Source organism: Melanostigma gelatinosum, assembly GCF_949748355.1.
Source record: "Melanostigma gelatinosum genome assembly, chromosome: 23".
Taxonomy (NCBI): Eukaryota; Metazoa; Chordata; class Actinopteri; order Perciformes; family Zoarcidae; genus Melanostigma; species Melanostigma gelatinosum.
Window position 1 is genome coordinate 227,501 of NC_136656.1, and position 20,000 is coordinate 247,500.

Sequence of the window (20,000 nt, forward strand, 5' to 3'; positions counted from 1 at the left end):
TCTTCAGAGCTGCTGCTGCCTGTTCATGAGTGGCGTACCTGAGATCCACACCATTCACCTGTACACACACACACACATGCACGCACACACGCACACACACACACATGCACGCACGCACACACACGCACACACACACGCACACGCACACACACACGCGCACACACACACACACACATGCACGCACACACGCACACACACACACACGCACACACACATGCACACGCACACACGCACACACGCACACACGCATGCACACGCACACACACATGCACACGCACACACGCAACAAAGTCATTTAAATATCCAAACCAAAGACGGATCTGGTCTCTGTACTCACACTGAGGATCTGGTCTCTGTACTCACACTGAGGATCTGGTCTCTGTACTCACACTGAGGATCTGGTCTCTGTACTCACACTGAGGATCTGGTCTCTGTACTCACACTGAGGACCTGGTCTCTGTACTCACACTGAGGATCTGGTCTCTGTACTCACACTGAGGATCTGGTCTCTGTACTCACACTGAGGACCTGGTCTCTGTACTCACACTGAGGATCTGGTCTCTGTACTCACACTGAGGATCTGGTCTCTGTACTCACACTGAGGATCTGGTCTCCCTTCCTGAGCTCTCCGCTCAGGTCTGCTGGTCCTCCTGCCAGGATGAAGGAGATGAAGATCCCCTCTCCGTCCTCTCCACCCACGATGTTGAAACCCAGACCGGTGGACCCCCGCTGGACGCAGACCCGGCGGGGCTCCCGGGAATACTCGTCCTCTCCCATCATGCCTCGGGGTATGGGTGAGTATCGCCGTGGTGACGGAGGAGGGAGGACTTGTGGGTAATCGCACATGTAGTCCGGCTCCATGTAGGCTGCAGGGAAATAAAGGACAGGATGTGTAAAGGACAGGATCAGACAGTGACAGGACCAGATGAGGGACCCCGGGTTCAGGTAAGAACCGGGTTTAGGTAAGTACTAGGTCTAGGTTAGAACTAAGTCTAGGTTAGAACCACGTTCAGGGTAGAACTAGGTCTAGGTTAGAACCAGAACCCCTAGCGGCTGGTCTGAGACCCTCATCCAGGTCTTTGACGCTATTTGTGGAGCAGCTAACAATGTTAGCATAGCTTAGCATAGATCGCTTAGCTTAGCATTGATCGCACAGAACTTCATTGAGAAAACGGCTGTTTTAACGTCACACACAAACGGTCACGTGATCATCAAACAGGAAGTGCACGTACAGCTGGTCAGGTCGGGGGGGCTGTATCGATCAGCTGGGTGGATGTACTGCGAGGTGGGCGTGGCCACCTTCAGGTAGACCACCTCCCCCGTGTTCTTCAGGGCCACCACGGCGTCCTCGTGCAGGATGTCCTCCAGGGACACGTGGTTCACCTGCCGAGGACAGAGGTCTGAGGTCAGGTTAAGTGAGAGTCCTGAGGACAATATGAGGACGTCTTTGAGGGGATTTTACTTACCGCCAGGATCTTGTCCCCGATCTGGAGCCGTCCATCGCGGTGCGCCGCTCCGCCCTCGATGATCTTAGTGACGTAGATGCTGTTGTCTCCTGGAACGTGTTGGTTCCCCACACCACCCGCTATACTGAAGCCCAGACCTGAACCAGACAGAGACAGGGACAGACAGGGACAGGGAGAGGGACACACAGGGACAAGACCAGACAGGGACACACAGGGACAGGGACAGACAGGGACAGGAAGAGGGACACACAGGGACAGGACCAGACAGGGACAGGGACAGGACCAGACAGGGAGAGGGACACACAGGGACAGGACCAGACAGGGACAGGGACACACAGGGACAGGGAGAGGGACACACAGGGACAGGACCAGACAGCTTAAAACCTGTGTGATGAATCACGTGAGGACGGTTCTTACTGGAACACATTTAATACAAAGTAAACGTCCTTCAGCTGAACACAGTGAGACAGACCACTACAACTGTCTCCTCTCCTCGTCTCCTTTCCTACCTTTAGGCCCTTTCATCAGTTTGATTTGTGTGATGCGTTCGCTCGGTGGGCGTCGCCGCAGGACGTAGAGCCTGACGACAGGCCCCGCCTCCTTCAGCGCCTCCACTGCAATGGAGTGAGTGACCTCACGCACGTCCACGTCGTTAACAAAGACGATGCTGTCGTTCACCCTGAAGACAGAGACAGAAACCAGTGAGGACGTCTGGACCGCAATCCTTCAGAGGAGGGTTAAAGGGTTCAGACCTGGTTTTAAGGTTCAGGTTACAACCGGGTTTAGGTAAGAACCGGGTTCAAGTTAGAACTAGGTCAGGGTAGAACCAGGTTCAGGGTAGAACCAGGTCTAGGTTAGAACCAGGTCAGGGTCTAGGCTGTCGATGGATCTGTACCTGAGGCGTCCGTCCTGGGCGGCTGCTCCTCCAGGGATGATCTTCGTGATGAAGATGGATGGGTCGTCTCCGATGTGAGGATTATCGGTTCCTCCTGCGATGCTAAAGCCCAGACCAGAGTTCCCCTAACACACACACATTAACACACACATTAACACATTAACACACACATTAACACACACATTAACACATTAACACACACATTAACACACACATTAACACATTAACACACACATTAACACAGTAATACACACATTAACACACACATTAACACATTAACACACACATTAACACACACATTAACACATTAACACACACATTAACACACACATTAACACATTAACACATTAACACACACATTAACACACACATTAACACACACATTAACACATTAACACATTAATACACACAGTAATACATTAACACACACATTAACACATTAACACAGTAATACACACATTAACACACACATTAACACACACATTAACACACACATTAACACATTAACACATTAACACACACATTAACACACACATTAACACATTAACACATTAACACACACATTAACACATTAACACATTAATACACACAGTAATACATTAACACACACATTAACACATTAACACATTAACACACACATTAACACACACATTAACACATTAACACATTAACACACACATTAACACATTAACACATTAATACACACAGTAATACACACATTAACACACACATTAACACACACATTAACACATTAACACACACATTAACACACACATTAACACACACATTAACACACACATTAACACATTAACACATTAATACACACAGTAATACACACATTAACACACACATTAACACACACATGAACACATTAACACATTAATACACACAGTAATACACACATTAACACACACATTAACACATTAACACATTAATACACACAGTAATACACACTGTGACAGCCCCCGGGGTGGCAAGGGGGTTTCACGACAACACGGACCAATAAACACAACCAGTCGGTAGATAAATGGTGCAAGTGAGGTTTTTACTGAAGATAGAGAGTGGATAGAGGTAGGATAGACACTCAACAATACACTGTCCGCTTTCCAGAGGGATGGTCGGGGTTCACTTCCACGGTTCGGTGCACAACGGGTATTCCTCATCCGGTCCAGGGCGCGGGCAGGAGCAGGGTAGTCGTACAGGCAGGGGTCGGGAGCCGGGCGGGTAGTCAGACGTTCCAGGGTGATCAAGGGGTAAGCCAGTTGTCTCCAATGCGTTTGCTGTGTCTCCGTCTCTTTCCACTCCTACTCTCTCTCCTAGTTTCCTGTGTCCGGGGCCCTTTTATAGTCCCCTCCTCCTCCTCCGATAGGGTGTGGTCGCTCCCTCGGCTCTCCTCCTCAGGTGTTGCTTGTTTGGGCTGATGGTGGTTTGGCGCTCTTTTCCACTCCCTGACATGGGGCTCCGCCTCCATGTCCGGCAATATCGTCCCTCTACCACTTCTCCTCTGAGGTTGCCCCTCCGGCTGCCACATACCCCCCCCCTTAAATCCGACCTGGGGGGAGGACTGCTCCAGGAACCTAGGGCGTCCCGTCTAGACAGGGCGTCCGCGTTTCCATGAGCGGCCCCGGATCTGTGGACAACAGAGAAAGCATATGGTTGAAGGGATAAAAACCAGCGTGTGACCCGGGCGTTATTGTCTTTTGAACGGGACATCCATACCAGGGGGGCGTGGTCCGTGACCAGGGTAAAGTGTCGTCCCAGCAGATAATATTTCAACTCCCCCAGAGCCCATTTGATGGCCAAACATTCCTTCTCGACCGTGGCGTATCTCGTTTCTCTCGGTAATAATTTTCTGCTTACGTATGTGATCGGGTGCTCCTCTCCATCCCTCAGCTGGGACAGGACGGCACCCACCCCGGTCTCGGAGGCATCTGTCTGTACCACCAATGGTTGCGTAAAGTCCGGGGTCACCAGCACTGGTTCAGAACAGAGTACTTCCTTCAGCTTCTCGAAGGCGTCCTCGGTCTCTGCCGTCCATACGATCCGATCTGGCAGCCGGTTTTTTGTTAGGTCCGTCAGGGGTGCTGCAAGAGCAGAGAACTGGGGAACAAACCGTCGATAGTAGCTAGCTAGCCCAATGAATGCTCGTACCTGTTTCTTTGTGCGGGGGCGGGGCCATTCCCGGATCGCCTCGACTTTCCCTACCTGGGGCTTGACGCAGCCGCGGCCGATGGTGTACCCCAGGTAGTCAGCTTCCCGGAGGCCGAGGCGACATTTCTTGGGGTTGGCTGTCAGCCCCGCCCCTCGCAGAGCTTTCAGGACGGCTTCCAGTCTTTGGAGGTGAGCCCCCCATTCCTCCCCGTGCACGACGATGTCGTCCAGATAGGCTGCCGCGTATTCTCGATGGGGACGTAGTACCTGGTCCATCAGTCTCTGGTACGTGGGGGGGGCTCCGTGGAGACCGAACGGCAGCCTCTTATAGTGGTACAGTCCCATGGGCGTAGTGAAGGCCGTTTTTTCCCTGTCTTCGGGGGCTACTGCCACTTGCCAGTAGCCTTTAGTCAAGTCGAGGGTGGTGATGTATCTGGCCCTCCCGATGCGCTCTATCATCTCGTCCACCCGGGGCATCGGGTAGGCATCGAATTTTGAGATGGCGTTGAGCTGCCTAAAGTCATTGCAGAACCTGACCGAGCCATCGGGTTTCGGAACCAACACTATAGGGCTGCACCACTCGCTCGTCGAGGGTTCGATGATGTCGGCCTCCAGCATACTCTGTACCTCCCTCTCTATCGCCCCCCGGCGGGCTTCGGGGATGCGGTACGGCCTTAGCTTCACCTTCTTCCCGGGCTCGGTGATTATCCGGTGTTGCACCAGTGTGGTGTATCCGGGGTCCGGGGAGAACACGTCCCGGAACCGATCCACCATTTCCCGGACGTCCTGCTTCTGCCGGGGGGTCAACTCTTCTCCCACGGGTACCTCGACTGGCTCCGTTTTTCCTGGGAGGGTAGAGAGAGAGAAACAGAGCATGGCATCCCTACGCACCCATTTCTTGAGCAGGTTCACATGATAAACCTTCGTCGGGTGCCTCCGACCTGGTTGCCGGACTCGGTAGTTTACCGGCCCCAATTTCTCCATTACTTCATACGGCCCCCTCCATCGGGCTAGAAACTTACATTCCGCCGTGGGTACCAGGACCAACACCCGATCCCCTGGGTTAAACACTCGGGGTTGGGTTCCCCGGTTGTACACGCGGGCTTGGGCCGCCTGTGCCTCGGCCATGTGTTCTCGGACGATGGGCCAGAGGGATGCCATCCTCACCCTCATCTCCTCGACGTGGTCCACCATGGTGCGGTAGGGGGAGGGTTGGTGTTCCCAGGCTTCTTTGGCCAGGTCGAGTAGCCCCCGGGGTCGTCGACCGTACAGGAGCTCGAAGGGCGAGAATCCGGTAGATGCCTGGGGCACCTCTCTGATGGAGAACATCAGGAAGGGTAGCAGTTGGTCCCAATTCTTCCCGTCCTGGTCCATGGTTTTTTTCAACATTTTCTTCAGTGTCTGGTTGAATCGTTCTACTAGTCCGTCCGTTTGGGGGTGATACACCGACGTCCTCAGTTGGGTCACCTTCAGCATGCCACACAGATCCTTCATGATCCTAGACATGAACGGGGTTCCTTGGTCGGTGAGAATCTCCTCCGGTATTCCGACCCTGGAAAACAACATCACCAGCTCCCTTGCAATGCCCTTGGTGGCCATAGAGCGTAGGGGGATGGCTTCGGGATACCGGGTGGCGTAATCCACTATCACCAGGATGTACCTGTGTCCCCGGTTGGTCTTGGGTAGGGGCCCCACTAGGTCCATCCCGATCCTGCTGAAGGGGACGGTGATGATCGGCAGGGGCACCAGCGGGTTTCTGTGATGGGGTTGTGGGGCCACTTGTTGACATTCGGGGCAGCTCCGGCAGTAATCCTCCACGGCTTTTTTTATTCCGGGCCAGTGGAACCTGGCCCTCACCCTTTCCAGGGTTTTCTCCACTCCTAGATGGGCACCTAAGATATGGGAGTGGGCTAACTGGAGGACAGAGGGTATGAAAGGACGTGGTACCAGTAACAACCTGAGGGGGGCCCCGTCCTTTATTACTACCTGGTAGAGGAGCCCGTTATAAATGGAGAAATGTGTGGGAGGGAGGTCTCTTACCCCGTCCAGTGGTCGTCCGTCTACGGCGGCCACCTGCCGAAGGGCGTGGGCTAGGTTGGGGTCCTCCAACTGGGCCGTCCCAAACCTCCCTGTGAGGGGCCCGGGTAAGATGGGCTCCTCCGGGTCCTGGGGGAACAGCCCGGCCAGCTCCTCTTCTTCGAGGGAGGGGGTAGCTGCCTCCTCGGGGATGGGTGGCGCCTCTCCTTCGGGCTCACTGGGGCTGGAGGGTCCGTCGTTCTCGACGGCTGTGGCATATACGTCCTCGGGGTTGGGTTGGGTGGCCTCCACCAACGCCCGGGCCACGGCACTGGCGACTCCTTCTGATAGGGGATCGGTGGAGATCTCCTCCCCCAGCCCACAGATGGCTTTCTTCTTGGACTTTCGGTGAGGGGTCGTACCTGGTTTCACCACCAGGCTGCGCCACAGCTCCTGGAACACGGGCAGGTCTCGGCCGACCAGCACCTCTACGGGGAGTCCTTCCACTACTCCTGCAGTGCCGACGTATCTACCCCTCGTCGTGTATATTTCGAGGGCGGTGGTGGGGTATTCGCGGGTCTCCCCATGGATGCACGTGACCGCTCGGGTGCCGGTTAGGAGCGGGTACTGAGCAAACGTAGGTCTCACCAAGGTAATCGCGCTCCCGGAATCCACCATCGCGGAGGCGTCGCGGCCGTTTACTTTGACCGGGGTGAGGGGCATGAGGTCCTCGTGAGTGGCCCAGCATCCGGTAATCAGTCCGCATGGGCGACTCCCCTCACTGGCCGTGGGCATGGGTGCGTCCTGGCGGTGAGGACATTCCCAGGCGATGTGCCCGATCTCGCCGCAGTGGTAGCACCTCCTCTCTTCCGGTCCACCCGCCGGCCGACGTCGGGGAAAGCCTGGGGGAAAGGAGGGAGACACATAGGTAGTTTCCTCCGTTCTCATCTTTTCTTTGCGGGTGGACCCCTCCACTTTCGGGTTTCTTCCCCCACGCACTAACGCTTGTGCTGCGTGGTAACCCTCCATGATCTCTACCAGTTCCTCGAGGTTGCGGGGGTTTCTCTGGCCGGCCAATTTTTTTGCCTCATACGGGAGGGATCTGAGGAATTTGTCCATGACGACACGATCGGTGGGCGACACCTCGGTGGGCTCTGCGTGCAGCCAGGCCGTCGTAATCCTCTTGATCTCATGCATCTGGGCTCGCGGAGAAAGGGAGGTGTCATATGTCCATTCATGAAATCGTTGTGCCTTTAGTACCAGCGTGACCCCGCATCGCTGTAACGCTTCCGCTTTCAACACCCGGAAGTCAACTTTTCCAGCGCGCTCTAAGTCCTGATACGTTACTTGCGTTTCGTTGATCAAAAAGGGGGCTATCAACTCAGCCCAGTGCTCTTCTGGCCATTTTTCCCGGAGTGCCGTTGTCTGGAATATCTGAAAAAATATTTCCACATCGTCAGCTGCCGTCTGCTTGAGAAGGAAGCGCGCTGGGTTGGCTTTCTCCACGGTACGTTGCTCCTGTTGTGTCTGTAACATGCCCTTGATGTCGCTTTGCATCGCCTCCGCGCGTTCGGTTTGTACCGCCATATACTGCTCCATGTGTACTTGCTGTTGGTATTGTTGTTGCTGCTGTGCTTGGAGGATTTGCATTTGTACTTGCATGGCTTGTTCGTGGCGTTTTTGGGTTTCCTGGTTGCTAGCGATTAGCCCCGCTAGCAGCTCTTGAAATGGCACCGGGGTGGCCATGCTTACTGGGTTGGTCGGTCTATCGGTCAGTGTTGCCAGAACCGGACTGTGCCCACATTCTCCACCAAATTGTGACAGCCCCCGGGGTGGCAAGGGGGTTTCACGACAACACGGACCAATAAACACAACCAGTCGGTAGATAAATGGTGCAAGTGAGGTTTTTACTGAAGATAGAGAGTGGATAGAGGTAGGATAGACACTCAACAATACACTGTCCGCTTTCCAGAGGGATGGTCGGGGTTCACTTCCACGGTTCGGTGCACAACGGGTATTCCTCATCCGGTCCAGGGCGCGGGCAGGAGCAGGGTAGTCGTACAGGCAGGGGTCGGGAGCCGGGCGGGTAGTCAGACGTTCCAGGGTGATCAAGGGGTAAGCCAGTTGTCTCCAATGCGTTTGCTGTGTCTCCGTCTCTTTCCACTCCTACTCTCTCTCCTAGTTTCCTGTGTCCGGGGCCCTTTTATAGTCCCCTCCTCCTCCTCCGATAGGGTGTGGTCGCTCCCTCGGCTCTCCTCCTCAGGTGTTGCTTGTTTGGGCTGATGGTGGTTTGGCGCTCTTTTCCACTCCCTGACATGGGGCTCCGCCTCCATGTCCGGCAATATCGTCCCTCTACCACTTCTCCTCTGAGGTTGCCCCTCCGGCTGCCACAACACATTAACACACACATTAACACACACATTAACACATTAACACACACATTAACACACACATTAACACACACATTAACACACACATTAACACATTAACACATTAATACACACAGTAATACACACATTAACACACACATTAACACACACATTAACACATTAACACACACATCAACACATTAACAAACACATGAACACATTAACACACACATTAACACATTAACGCACACATTAACACACACATTAACACATTAACACATTAACACACACATCAACACATTAACAAACACATGAACACATTAACACACACATTAACACATTAACACACACATTAACGCACACATTAACACACACATTAACACACACATTAACACACACATTAACACATTAACACACACATTAACACATTAACGCACACATTAACACACACATTAACACACACATTAACACATTAACGCACACATTAACACACACATTAACACACACATTAACACACACATTAACACATTAACGCACACATTAACACACACATTAACACACACATTAACACATTAACACACACATTAACACATTAACGCACACATTAACACACACATTAACACACACATTAACACATTAACACACACATTAACACATTGTAGGGATAACTTCTGTGCCCCGTTCTCCCCGTTAACATCATAAGGAAGAAGAATTCCCTTCATTTCAGAAAGACTCGACGCAGCTTGACTCTGAACCAGGAAACCTGAGAACCACATTGACCTACGAAGTGGGCTCACAGTGACAGGCTTGTGTCTGTGCAGAGGTTTATTACCTCCTGCTGTTTCAGTGGACTGTGTTGTTATAACGTGTTGTGTGTTTATGACTGTGAAGACGCTGCCGTAGTGCCCGCGCTGCCGTAGTGCCCGCGCTGCCGTAGTGCCCGCGCTGCCGTAGTGCCCACGCTGCCGTAGTGTCCACGCTGCCGTAGTGTCCATGCTGCTGTAGTAGTGTTGTGTTACATCATCAGTGACGCTGCTTGTCAGTTGCTGTTTACTGCAACATGAAGATCTGCCTCTTTGAGTGTTTTCCTTTCTTTCTCTTCTTTTACTTTGACTTCTTTTTCTCAGGGTGGAGCCCCGTTATTATTCATAATCATTCATAATCATTCATAATCTTACTGACGTTAATGATTCTATTGATGTATTTAATGTAACACGCACACATAGTACACACTGTAACACAGACACACACACATAGTACACACTGTAACACAGACACACACACACAGTACACACTGTAACACACACACACATAGTACACACACACAGTACACACTGTAACACACACACACACACATAACACACACTGTAACACACACACACAGTACACACTGTAACACACACACACATAGTACACACTGTAACACAGACACGCACACATAGTACACACTGTAACACAGACACACACACATAGTACACACTGTAACACAGACACACACACACAGTACACACTGTAACACACACACACATAGTACACACACACAGTACACACTGTAACACACACACACACATAACACACACTGTAACACACACACACAGTACACACTGTAACACACACACACATAGTACACACTGTAACACAGACACACACACATAGTACACACTGTAACACAGACACATAACACACTGTAACATACACACACATAGTACACACTGTAACACACACACTGTAACACACACAGTACACACACATAGTACACACTGTAACACACACACACAGTACACACACATAGTACACACTGTAACACACACACACATAACACACACTGTAACACACACACACATAGTACACACTGTAACACACACACACAGTACACACACTGTAACACACACACATAGTACACACTGTAACACACACACAGTACACACTGTAACACACACACACACATAGTACACACACACATAGTACACACTGTAACACACACACACATAGTACACACACATAGTACACACTGTAACACACACACACAGTACACACTGTAACACACACACACACGTCATACACACTGTAACACACATACACATCATACACACTGTAACACACACACATCATACACACTGTAACACACACACACACACATCATACACACTGTAACACACACACACACAGTACACACTGTAACACACACACACATAGTACACACTGTAACACACACACACATCATGTATCAGGATTCAGAGTCTCAGAGACAGAAAGTTTCCTGCTGCTGAACCGAGAGGACATTTAGTCCTTAGTGTGTGTTATCGTGTGTGTACGTATGTTACAGTGTGTAGTGTGTCTGTACTATGTGTGTGTTTATTTTGTACGTATATTGTGTGTGTGTGTATTTGTGTGTGTATATTGTATGTGTTACAGTGTGAGTATTTTGTATGTTACTGTGTGTACTATGTGTGTATAGTGTGTGTATAGCGTGTACTATGTGTCTGTGTGTATAGTGTATAGTGTGTACTGTGTGTGTTTCGTGTACAGTGTGTGTACAGTGTGCGTGTACTGTGTGTGTATAGTGTGTGTATAGCGTGTACTATGTGTCTGTGTATGGTGTGTGTATAGTGTATCGTGTGTACAGTGTGTGTCTAGTGTACAGTGTGTGTGTACAGTGTGCGTGTACTGTGTGTGTATAGTGTGTGTATTGTGTGTATAGTGTGTGTTGTGTGTATAGTGTGTACTGTGTGTGTTTAGTGTACAGTGCGTGTGTGTGTGTACTTTGTGTGTATAGCGTGTGTTGCGTTGTGTCTCACCCTCTCCAGAGTGATCTCTTCGTACTCCAGCTCTCCTTCTGATCCGTTCATCTGTAAAAACAGAACAAGATTTAAATCACATGCAGCATCTCTCTCTGTCTCCAAGGCAACACCATGGTAACTACTGTCGAGCCCTCAGGGGGCCGGTTACCAGGCAACTGTAACTGTATCTATGGTGACCACCTCTCCCTCCACCACATGATTATTACATCACTTCCTGCAGAGACATCAGGTCGGTTTCAGGAGATTTTATTGATCATCAATCAACAGAAATCTCTCGTTACATTGTTACTTTAAGGCGGTACAGCCCGGTGTTACTACAGCCCGGTGTTGCTACAGCCCGGTGTTGCTACAGTCCAGTGTTACTACAGCCCTGTGTTACTACAGTCCGGTGTTACTACAGTCCGGTGTTACTACAGCCCGGTGTTACTACAGTCCAGTGTTACTACAGCCCTGTGTTACTACAGTCCGGTGTGACTACAGTCCGGTGTTACTACAGTCCGGTGTTACTACAGTCCAGTGTTACTACAGCCCTGTGTTACTACAGTCCGGTGTTACTACAGCCCTGTGTTACTACAGTCCGGTGTTACTACAGTCCAGTGTTACTACAGTCCGGTGTTGCTACAGTCCGGTGTTACTACAGCCCGGTGTTGCTACAGCCCGGTGTTGCTACAGTCCGGTGTTGCTACAGTCCAGTGTTGCTACAGTCCAGTGTTACTGCAGTCCGGTGTTACTACAGTCCGGTGTTACTACAGTCCAGTGTTACTACAGCCCTGTGTTACTACAGTCCGGTGTTACTACAGTCCAGTGTTACTACAGTCCGGTGTTACTACAGTCCGGTGTTACTACAGTCCGGTGTTACTACAGCCCTGTGTTACTACAGTCCGGTGTTGCTACAGCCCAGTGTTACTACATGTAACAGAGTAAATGATTCCACTTGCCATCACTGGCCATTGGTTGCTAGTATTACTATATTATTTAAGTTATTACTAATCCTTATCATTTTCATATTATTTCCTTGTTTAAATATCATTTACAACGTATCATTTGTTCCCCATGGAAACAAGTGGGTTGTGTGTAACAGCGCCCTCTGCTGGCTGCTTGCAGACTCTAGTGGTGCGCCCAGCTTTCATGAAATCAGTTTAGCAACACTGGAGTTGCTACAGTCCAGTGTTGCTACAGTCCGGTGTTACTACAGCCCGGTGTTACTACAGCCCGGTGTTGCTACAGCCCGGTGTTGCTACAGTCCAGTGTTGCTACAGTCCAGTGTTGCTACAGTCCAGTGTTACTGCATTCCGGTGTTACTACAGCCTGGTGTTGCTACAGCCCGGTGTTGCTACAGCCCGGTGTTACTGCAGTCCAGTGTTACTACAGTCCAGTGTTGCTACAGTCCAGTGTTACTACAGTCCAGTGTTGCTACAGCCCAGTGTTACTACAGTCCGGTGTTACTACAGCCCGGTGTTACTACAGTCCGGTGTTACTACAGTCCGGTGTTGCTACAGTCCAGTGTTGCTACAGTCCGGTGTTGCTACAGTCCGGTGTTGCTACAGTCCGGTGTTACTACAGCCGAGTGTTACTACAACCGTGTGTTACTACAGCCCGGTGTTCCTGCAGTCCGGTGTTGCTAGTCCGGTGTTGCTACAGCCCGGTGTTGCTACAGCCCTGTGTTGCTACAGTCCAGTGTTGCTACAGTCCAGTGTTAATACAGCCCAGTGTTGCTACAGCCCGAGTGTTGCTACAGCCCGAGTGTTGCTACAGTCCAGTGTTACTACAGCCCAGTGATGCTACAGCCCAGTGTTGCTACAGCCTGAGTGTTACTTCAGCCGAGTGTTACTACAGTCCAGTGTTACTACAGCCTGGTGTTACTACAGCCCGAGTGTTGCTACAGCCCGAGTGTTGCTCCAGCTCGAGTGTTGCTACAGCCCGGTGTTACTACAGCTGAGTATTGCTACAGCCCGGTGTTACTACAGCCGAGTGTTACTACAGCCCGAGTGTTGCTACAGCCCGAGTGTTGCTCCAGCCCGAGTGTTGCTACAGCCTGGTTCGGTGTTGCTACAGTCCGGTGTTGCTACAGCCGAGTGTTACTACAGCCCGGTGTTGCTACAGCCCGAGTGCTGCTACAGCCCGGTGTTGCTACAGCCCGAGTGTTGCTACAGCCCTGTGTTGCTACAGCCCGGTGTTGCTACAGCCCGGTATTGCTACAGCCCGGTATTGCTACAGCCCGGTGTTGCTCCAGCCCGGTGTTGCTCCAGCCCGGTGTTTCTCTCTCTCTGTCTCATATGTTCTGTCTTTCTGTCGGTCTCTCTGTCTGTCTCTCTGTCCTTCAGGGCTGCACAGCTGTCATCACTGTGTCTCTGGAGGAGCTTCAGTTATATCACAGAGCGAGAAAGAGGCAGTTACAGTTCACTGTGAATTAATTAAACCTCTTCACTTCCCATGACAGCTCTCTCGCTCTCTCTTTCTCTCTCTCTCTCTCTCTCTCTCTCTCTCTCTATATATATATATATATATATATCGACATATAGAGAGAGAGAGAGAGAGAGAGAGAGACAGACAGAGAGACAGCTCTCTCTATCTCTCTCTCTCTATATGTCTATCTATCTGTTTCCATTAAACACAACATATATATATAGAGAGAGAGAGAGACATACATAATATGTATGTCTCTCTCTCTCTATATATATGTATATATATGTACAACATATATATATATGTGTATATATATGTACAACATATATATATGTGTATATATATATATATATATAGAGAGAGAGAGAGAGAGAGAGAGTGAGAGAGAGAGAGACACAGACAGAGAGACAGCTCTCTCTCTCTATCTCTCTCTCTATCTATGTCTATCTATCTGTTTCCATTAAATCCTCTCCACGTTTATCAACCTCTATGAGAAACAGTCCAGGTTGGTTTCTGAGTCCAGGACAGACCTGAACCACGAGATACAAGTCTGTACCAATAGATAAGAGTCTGGATCAATAGATAGGAGTCTGGACCACGAGATACAAGTCTGTACCAAGAGATAGGAGTCTGGATCAATAGATAGGAGTCTGGACCACGAGATACAAGTCTCTACCAATAGATAAGAGTCTGGATCAATAGATAGGAGTCTGGACCACGAGATACAAGTCTGTACCAAGAGATAGGAGTCTGGACCACGATATATACGAGTCTGGACCACGAGATACAAGGCTGGACCAAGACATACACATCTGAACCAGGAGATACAAGTCTTGTCCACAAAATACAAGTCTGGATCAAAAGATACGAGTCTGGACCACGAGGACCAAACCTGCTAACATTCTGGTAGCTTACCTAAATCACTGCTAACAGTCTGGTAGCTTACCTAAATCAATGCTAACAGTCTGGTAGCTTAACTAAATCACTGCTAACAGTCTGGTAGCTTACCTAAATCAATGCTAACAGTCTGGTAGCTTACCTAAATCACTGCTAACAGTCTGGTAGCTTAACTAAATCACTGCTAACAGTCTGGAAGCTTACCTAAATCAATGCTAACAGTCTGGAAGCTTACCTCAATCAATGCTAACAGTCTGGTAGCTTAACTAAATCACTGCTAACAGTCTGGAAGCTTACCTAAATCAATGCTAACAGTCTGGTAGCTTAACTAAATCACTGCTAACAGTCTGGTAGCTTAACTAAATCAATGCTAACAGTCTGGTAGCTTACCTAAATCAATGCTAACAGTATGGTAGCTTACCTAAGTCAATGCTAAAAATCCAGTAACTTATCAAAATCAATTTTAACAGTCTAGTAGCTTATCCAAAATGTCAGTATTTTAGCTAACAGAAGCTAACTAACTAACTTGTAGCTGACGAAATTGGAAGATAAACGTCTACAGCTGTTACCTTGAACCTAGGGGCTAATTAAAGTAAAATACATGTATACTCAGTGTAGCTGCTAACATTAGCTAAAGCTAACAGTCATAATGCTAAGTAGAGCTAGCCAGGTTCAGGAACAGAACCTACGACGTGAACATAATGAGTCGCGGTTGGTCCAATCAGAGCAGAAACAACATTATTGGTTTGACTACAGGCCCCTCCCCCTCCACCCCTGGTCCAATCAGTAATCAGATCTGTTGATCGATAATGAAAGAGGTCCTACCATCATCCTCTGCCTGTGTCTCTTTGCTCGTCTCACGTTGTTGATGAATCGTCTTCCCATCTTCTTAGCGTACCACACCGACACAAACATCACTCCCTCTCTCTCTCTCTCTGTCTCTCTCTCTCTCTGTTACATAAAGACTGATGGAGTGACGGATGAATAATTAACAAGCCAACAGAAAAGAGAGAGAGAGGGGGGTGGGGGGGTGGAGGAGAAGAACCTCGTTAGGTGTCGTCTCCTGGACCCGTTAACGAAGCCTCCGACATGACTGACAGCTCAGCTCATCACTCAGTGAGAGAGAGAGGGGGGGAGAGAGAGAGAGAGAGAGAGACAGACAGAGAGAGAGAGAGACAGAGGTGATAAACCAGATTAAGTGGAATGAAGAACGATCGAATCACAACGAGAACAGAAAAAGAGAGAGAGGTTGATTCTGTCTCTCTGTCATCCCTCCTTCCTTCCTCCTCTCTTTCTGCTCGACCCGACGCCTGACTGAGTAGCCTCAGTGTGTCTATGTCTCTCTACCACTCTCTCTCTCTCTCTCTCTCTCTTTCGCTCTCTGAAGGAATCCCATCCCCTTTGTGACGTCACTGTTTTACCAGCAGAGTGAGAGAGTGAGAGAGAGAGATGTTGTTGCCATGGTAACTCCCCTTCTACCCCCCCCTCCATTGTCGTAGTTCTCATGGTGATGGCCGAGCAAAAAAAGAGAGGGATACATTCAGAGCATCCTACGCTGTGTGTGTGTGTGTGTCTCAGTAATTAGACACCAGTAAATATAAGACCCTCAGAACCTCCTCAGCCAGCCCTAGAGAGGTTCTTAAGAACCCCTAGAACCTCCTCAAGGCCCCTACAAGACCCTCGAGCACCGTAGGAACCTCCTCAAGGACAACGTCCTCTGGTGGAAGACTTTCTCAAAAACACCAATCAATCAATTTCCTTTCAACACTGTTTGACTGACAGCTGAATTCTGGGAAGTGTAGTGCAGAAGTCCCCCTGTGTGTGTGTGTGCATGTGTGTGTGCACGTACGGTGAGTGCGGCAGGGTGTGTGTATCCGTCCAGGTGTGCGTGGCTCAGCTCGGTGCTGCGTCCGTGGGTCATGTGACCGGGGCTGGGGTCGATGGGCGGAGTCTCATCGTCTTGGTAACGGTACTTCTGCAGAGACACAGATCACATGGTGTTAGCGTTAGCTGTTAGGATTAGCATCTCTGAGAACATCACGCTTAAGTGTCTCGCTCAAGGACACATCGACATGCGACTAGCGGAGGCGGAGCCGGGGATCGAACCGCTGATCCTCTGATCGAAGGACGGCCCTGCTCTCTACTTAGCCACAGACGCCCATGAAGGACCACTAAAAGCCTTAGAACCTCCTAAGGGCCAGTAAAGGTCTGCAATCTTGTCAAGGACCACTCAAACCTCTAGAACCTCCTCAATGACCACCAAAAGCCATAGAACCTCGTCAAATACCACTAACACATATAGAACCTCATGAAGGACCACTAAAAGCCTTAGAACCTTCTTAAGGACCACTAAAACCTCTAGAACCGACTGAAGGACCGATACAAGCACTAGAACCGACTGAAGGACCGATACAAGCACTAGAACCTCCTCACCACTAACTCATTGAGATTGTAAACCTCCAGACAGAGAGAGAGACAGAGAGAGACAGAGAGAGACACAGAAAGAGACACAGAGAGAGAGAGAGAGAGAGAGAGAGAGAGACACAGAGAGAGAGAGCGACAGACACAGAGAGAGAGAGAGAGAGAGACACAGAAAGAGACACAGAGAGAGAGAGCGACAGACAGAGAGAGAGAGAGAGACACAGAGAGAGACACAGAAAGAGACACAGAGAGAGACACAGAAAGAGACAGAGCGAGAGCGACAGAGAGAGAGAGAGAGAGACACAGAAAGAGACACAGAGAGAGAGAGCGACAGACACAGAGAGAGAGAGCGACAGACACAGAGAGAGAGAGAGACACAGAAAGAGACACAGAGAGAGAGCGACAGACAGAGAGAGAGAGAGAGAGAGAGGGACAGACACAGAGAGAGAGACAGACACAGAGAGAGAGACACAGAAAGAGACAGAGAGAGAGAGAGCGACAGACACAGAGAGAGAGAGAGAGAGAGAGACACAGAAAGAGACACAGAGAGAGAGAGCGACAGACACAGAGAGAGAGAGCGAGAGCGAGAGAGACAGACACAGAGAGAGAGAGACAGAGATGCTGATGCAGTCGCCGTAGTAACAAGAAGGCCTTGGGTCCCCCGTTGCCTGGCAACTAACATCACCGGATAGAAGAGGAGCCAGCAATTCATAAATTCACCAGCCTACATGACCCACAATGCACCTCTCCCTCTGACAGCTGTGTGGTAGATTGTGGTGTGTAAATATACAACCAAACTAGGGCTAAAACAACCAGTAAATATACAACCAGACTAGGGCTAAAACAACCAGTAAATATACGACCAAACAAGTGCTAAAACAACCAGTAAATATACAACCAGACTAGGGCTAAAATAACCAGTAAATATACAACCAGACAAGTGCTAAAACAACCAGTAAATATACAACCAAACTAGTGCTAAAACAACCAGAAATATACAACCAAACTGGCGCTAAAACAACCAGTAAATACACAACCAAACTAGCACTAAAACAACCAGAAATATACAACCAAACTAGCGCTAAAACAACCAGTAAATACACAACCAAACTAGCGTTAAAACAACCAGTAAATATACAACCAAACTAGTGCTAAAACAACCAGTAAATATACAACCAAACTAGTGCTAAAACAACCAGTAAATATACAACCAAACTAGTGCTAAAACAACCAGTAAATATACAACCAAACTAGGGCTAAAACAACCAGTAAATATACAACCAAACTAGTGCTAAAACAACCAGTAAATATACAACCAGACTAGGGCTAAAACAACCAGTAAATATACAACCAAACTAGTGCTAAAACAACCAGTAAATATATGACCAAACTAGGGCTAAAACAACCAGTAAATATACAACCAAACTAGCGCGAAAACAACCAGTAAATATACAACCAAACTAGCGCTAAAACAACCAGTAAATATACAACCAAACTAGTGCTAAAACAACCAGTAAATATACAACCAAACTAGTGCTAAAACAACCAGTAAATATACAACCAGACTAGTGCTAAAACAACCAGTAAATATACAACCAAACTAGGGCTATAACAACCAGTAAATATACAACCAAACTAGGGCTAAAACAACCAGTAAATATACAACCAAACTCGTGCGAAAACAACCAGTAAATATACAACCAAACTAGTGCTAAAACAACCAGAAAATATACGACCAAACTAGTGCTAAAACAACCAGTAAATATACAACCAGACTAGGGATAAAACAACCAGTAAATATACAAACAAACTAGTGCTAAAACAACCAGTAAATATACAACCAAACTACTGCGAAAACAACCAGTAAATATATGACCAAACTAGGGCTAAAACAACCAGTAAATATACAAACAAACTAGTGCTAAAACAACCAGTAAATATACAACCAAACGAGTGCTAAAACAACCAGTAAATATACAACCAAACTAGGGCTAAAACAACCAGCAAATATACAACCAAACTAGGGCTAAAACAACCAGTAAATATACAACCAAACTAGGGCTAAAACAACCAGTAAATATACAACCAAACTGGCGCTAAAACAACCAGAAATATACCACCAAACTAGGGCTAAAACAACCAGCAAATATACAACCAGACTAGGGCTAAAACAACCAGTAAATATACAACCAAACTAGGGCTAAAACAACCAGTAAATATACAACCAAACTAGTGCTAAAACAACCAGTAAATATACAACCAAACTGGTGCTAAAACAACCTGTAAATATACAACCAAACTAGGGCTAAAACAACCAGTAAATATACAACCAAACTCGCGCTAAAACAACCAGTAAATATACAGCCAAACTAGTGCTAAAACAACCAGTAAATATACAACCAGACTAGGGCTAAAACAACCAGTAAATATACGACCAAACTAGTGCTAAAACAACCAGTAAATATACAACCAAACTAGGGCTAAAACAACCAGTAAATATACAACCAAACTAGTGCTTAAACAACCAGTAAATATACAACCAAACTAGTGCTAAAACAACCAGTAAATATACAACCAA

The 20,000-nt window shown here is 48.5% G+C and overlaps 1 protein-coding gene across 2 annotated transcripts in view; it reads right to left on the reverse strand.

Moving 5' to 3' along the window:
• LOC306796534 (disks large homolog 4-like) overlaps window positions 1-20,000 on the reverse strand; it is a gene marked incomplete at its 5' end in the record, with an annotated part of 26,826 nt that overhangs the window by 3,360 nt on the left and 3,466 nt on the right. For both annotated transcript variants that reach the window (XM_079295514.1, XM_079295513.1), the window contains 8 exons: window positions 1-58; window positions 598-866; window positions 1,233-1,383; window positions 1,467-1,603; window positions 1,976-2,145; window positions 2,362-2,486; window positions 11,696-11,746; window positions 16,851-16,976. The exon at window positions 1-58 is cut by the window's left edge and continues 45 nt beyond it. In XM_079295514.1, coding sequence (XP_079151640.1) covers window positions 1-58; window positions 598-866; window positions 1,233-1,383; window positions 1,467-1,603; window positions 1,976-2,145; window positions 2,362-2,486; window positions 11,696-11,746; window positions 16,851-16,976 — 1,087 coding nt within the window. The remainder of the gene's footprint in view (window positions 59-597; window positions 867-1,232; window positions 1,384-1,466; window positions 1,604-1,975; window positions 2,146-2,361; window positions 2,487-11,695; window positions 11,747-16,850; window positions 16,977-20,000) is intronic.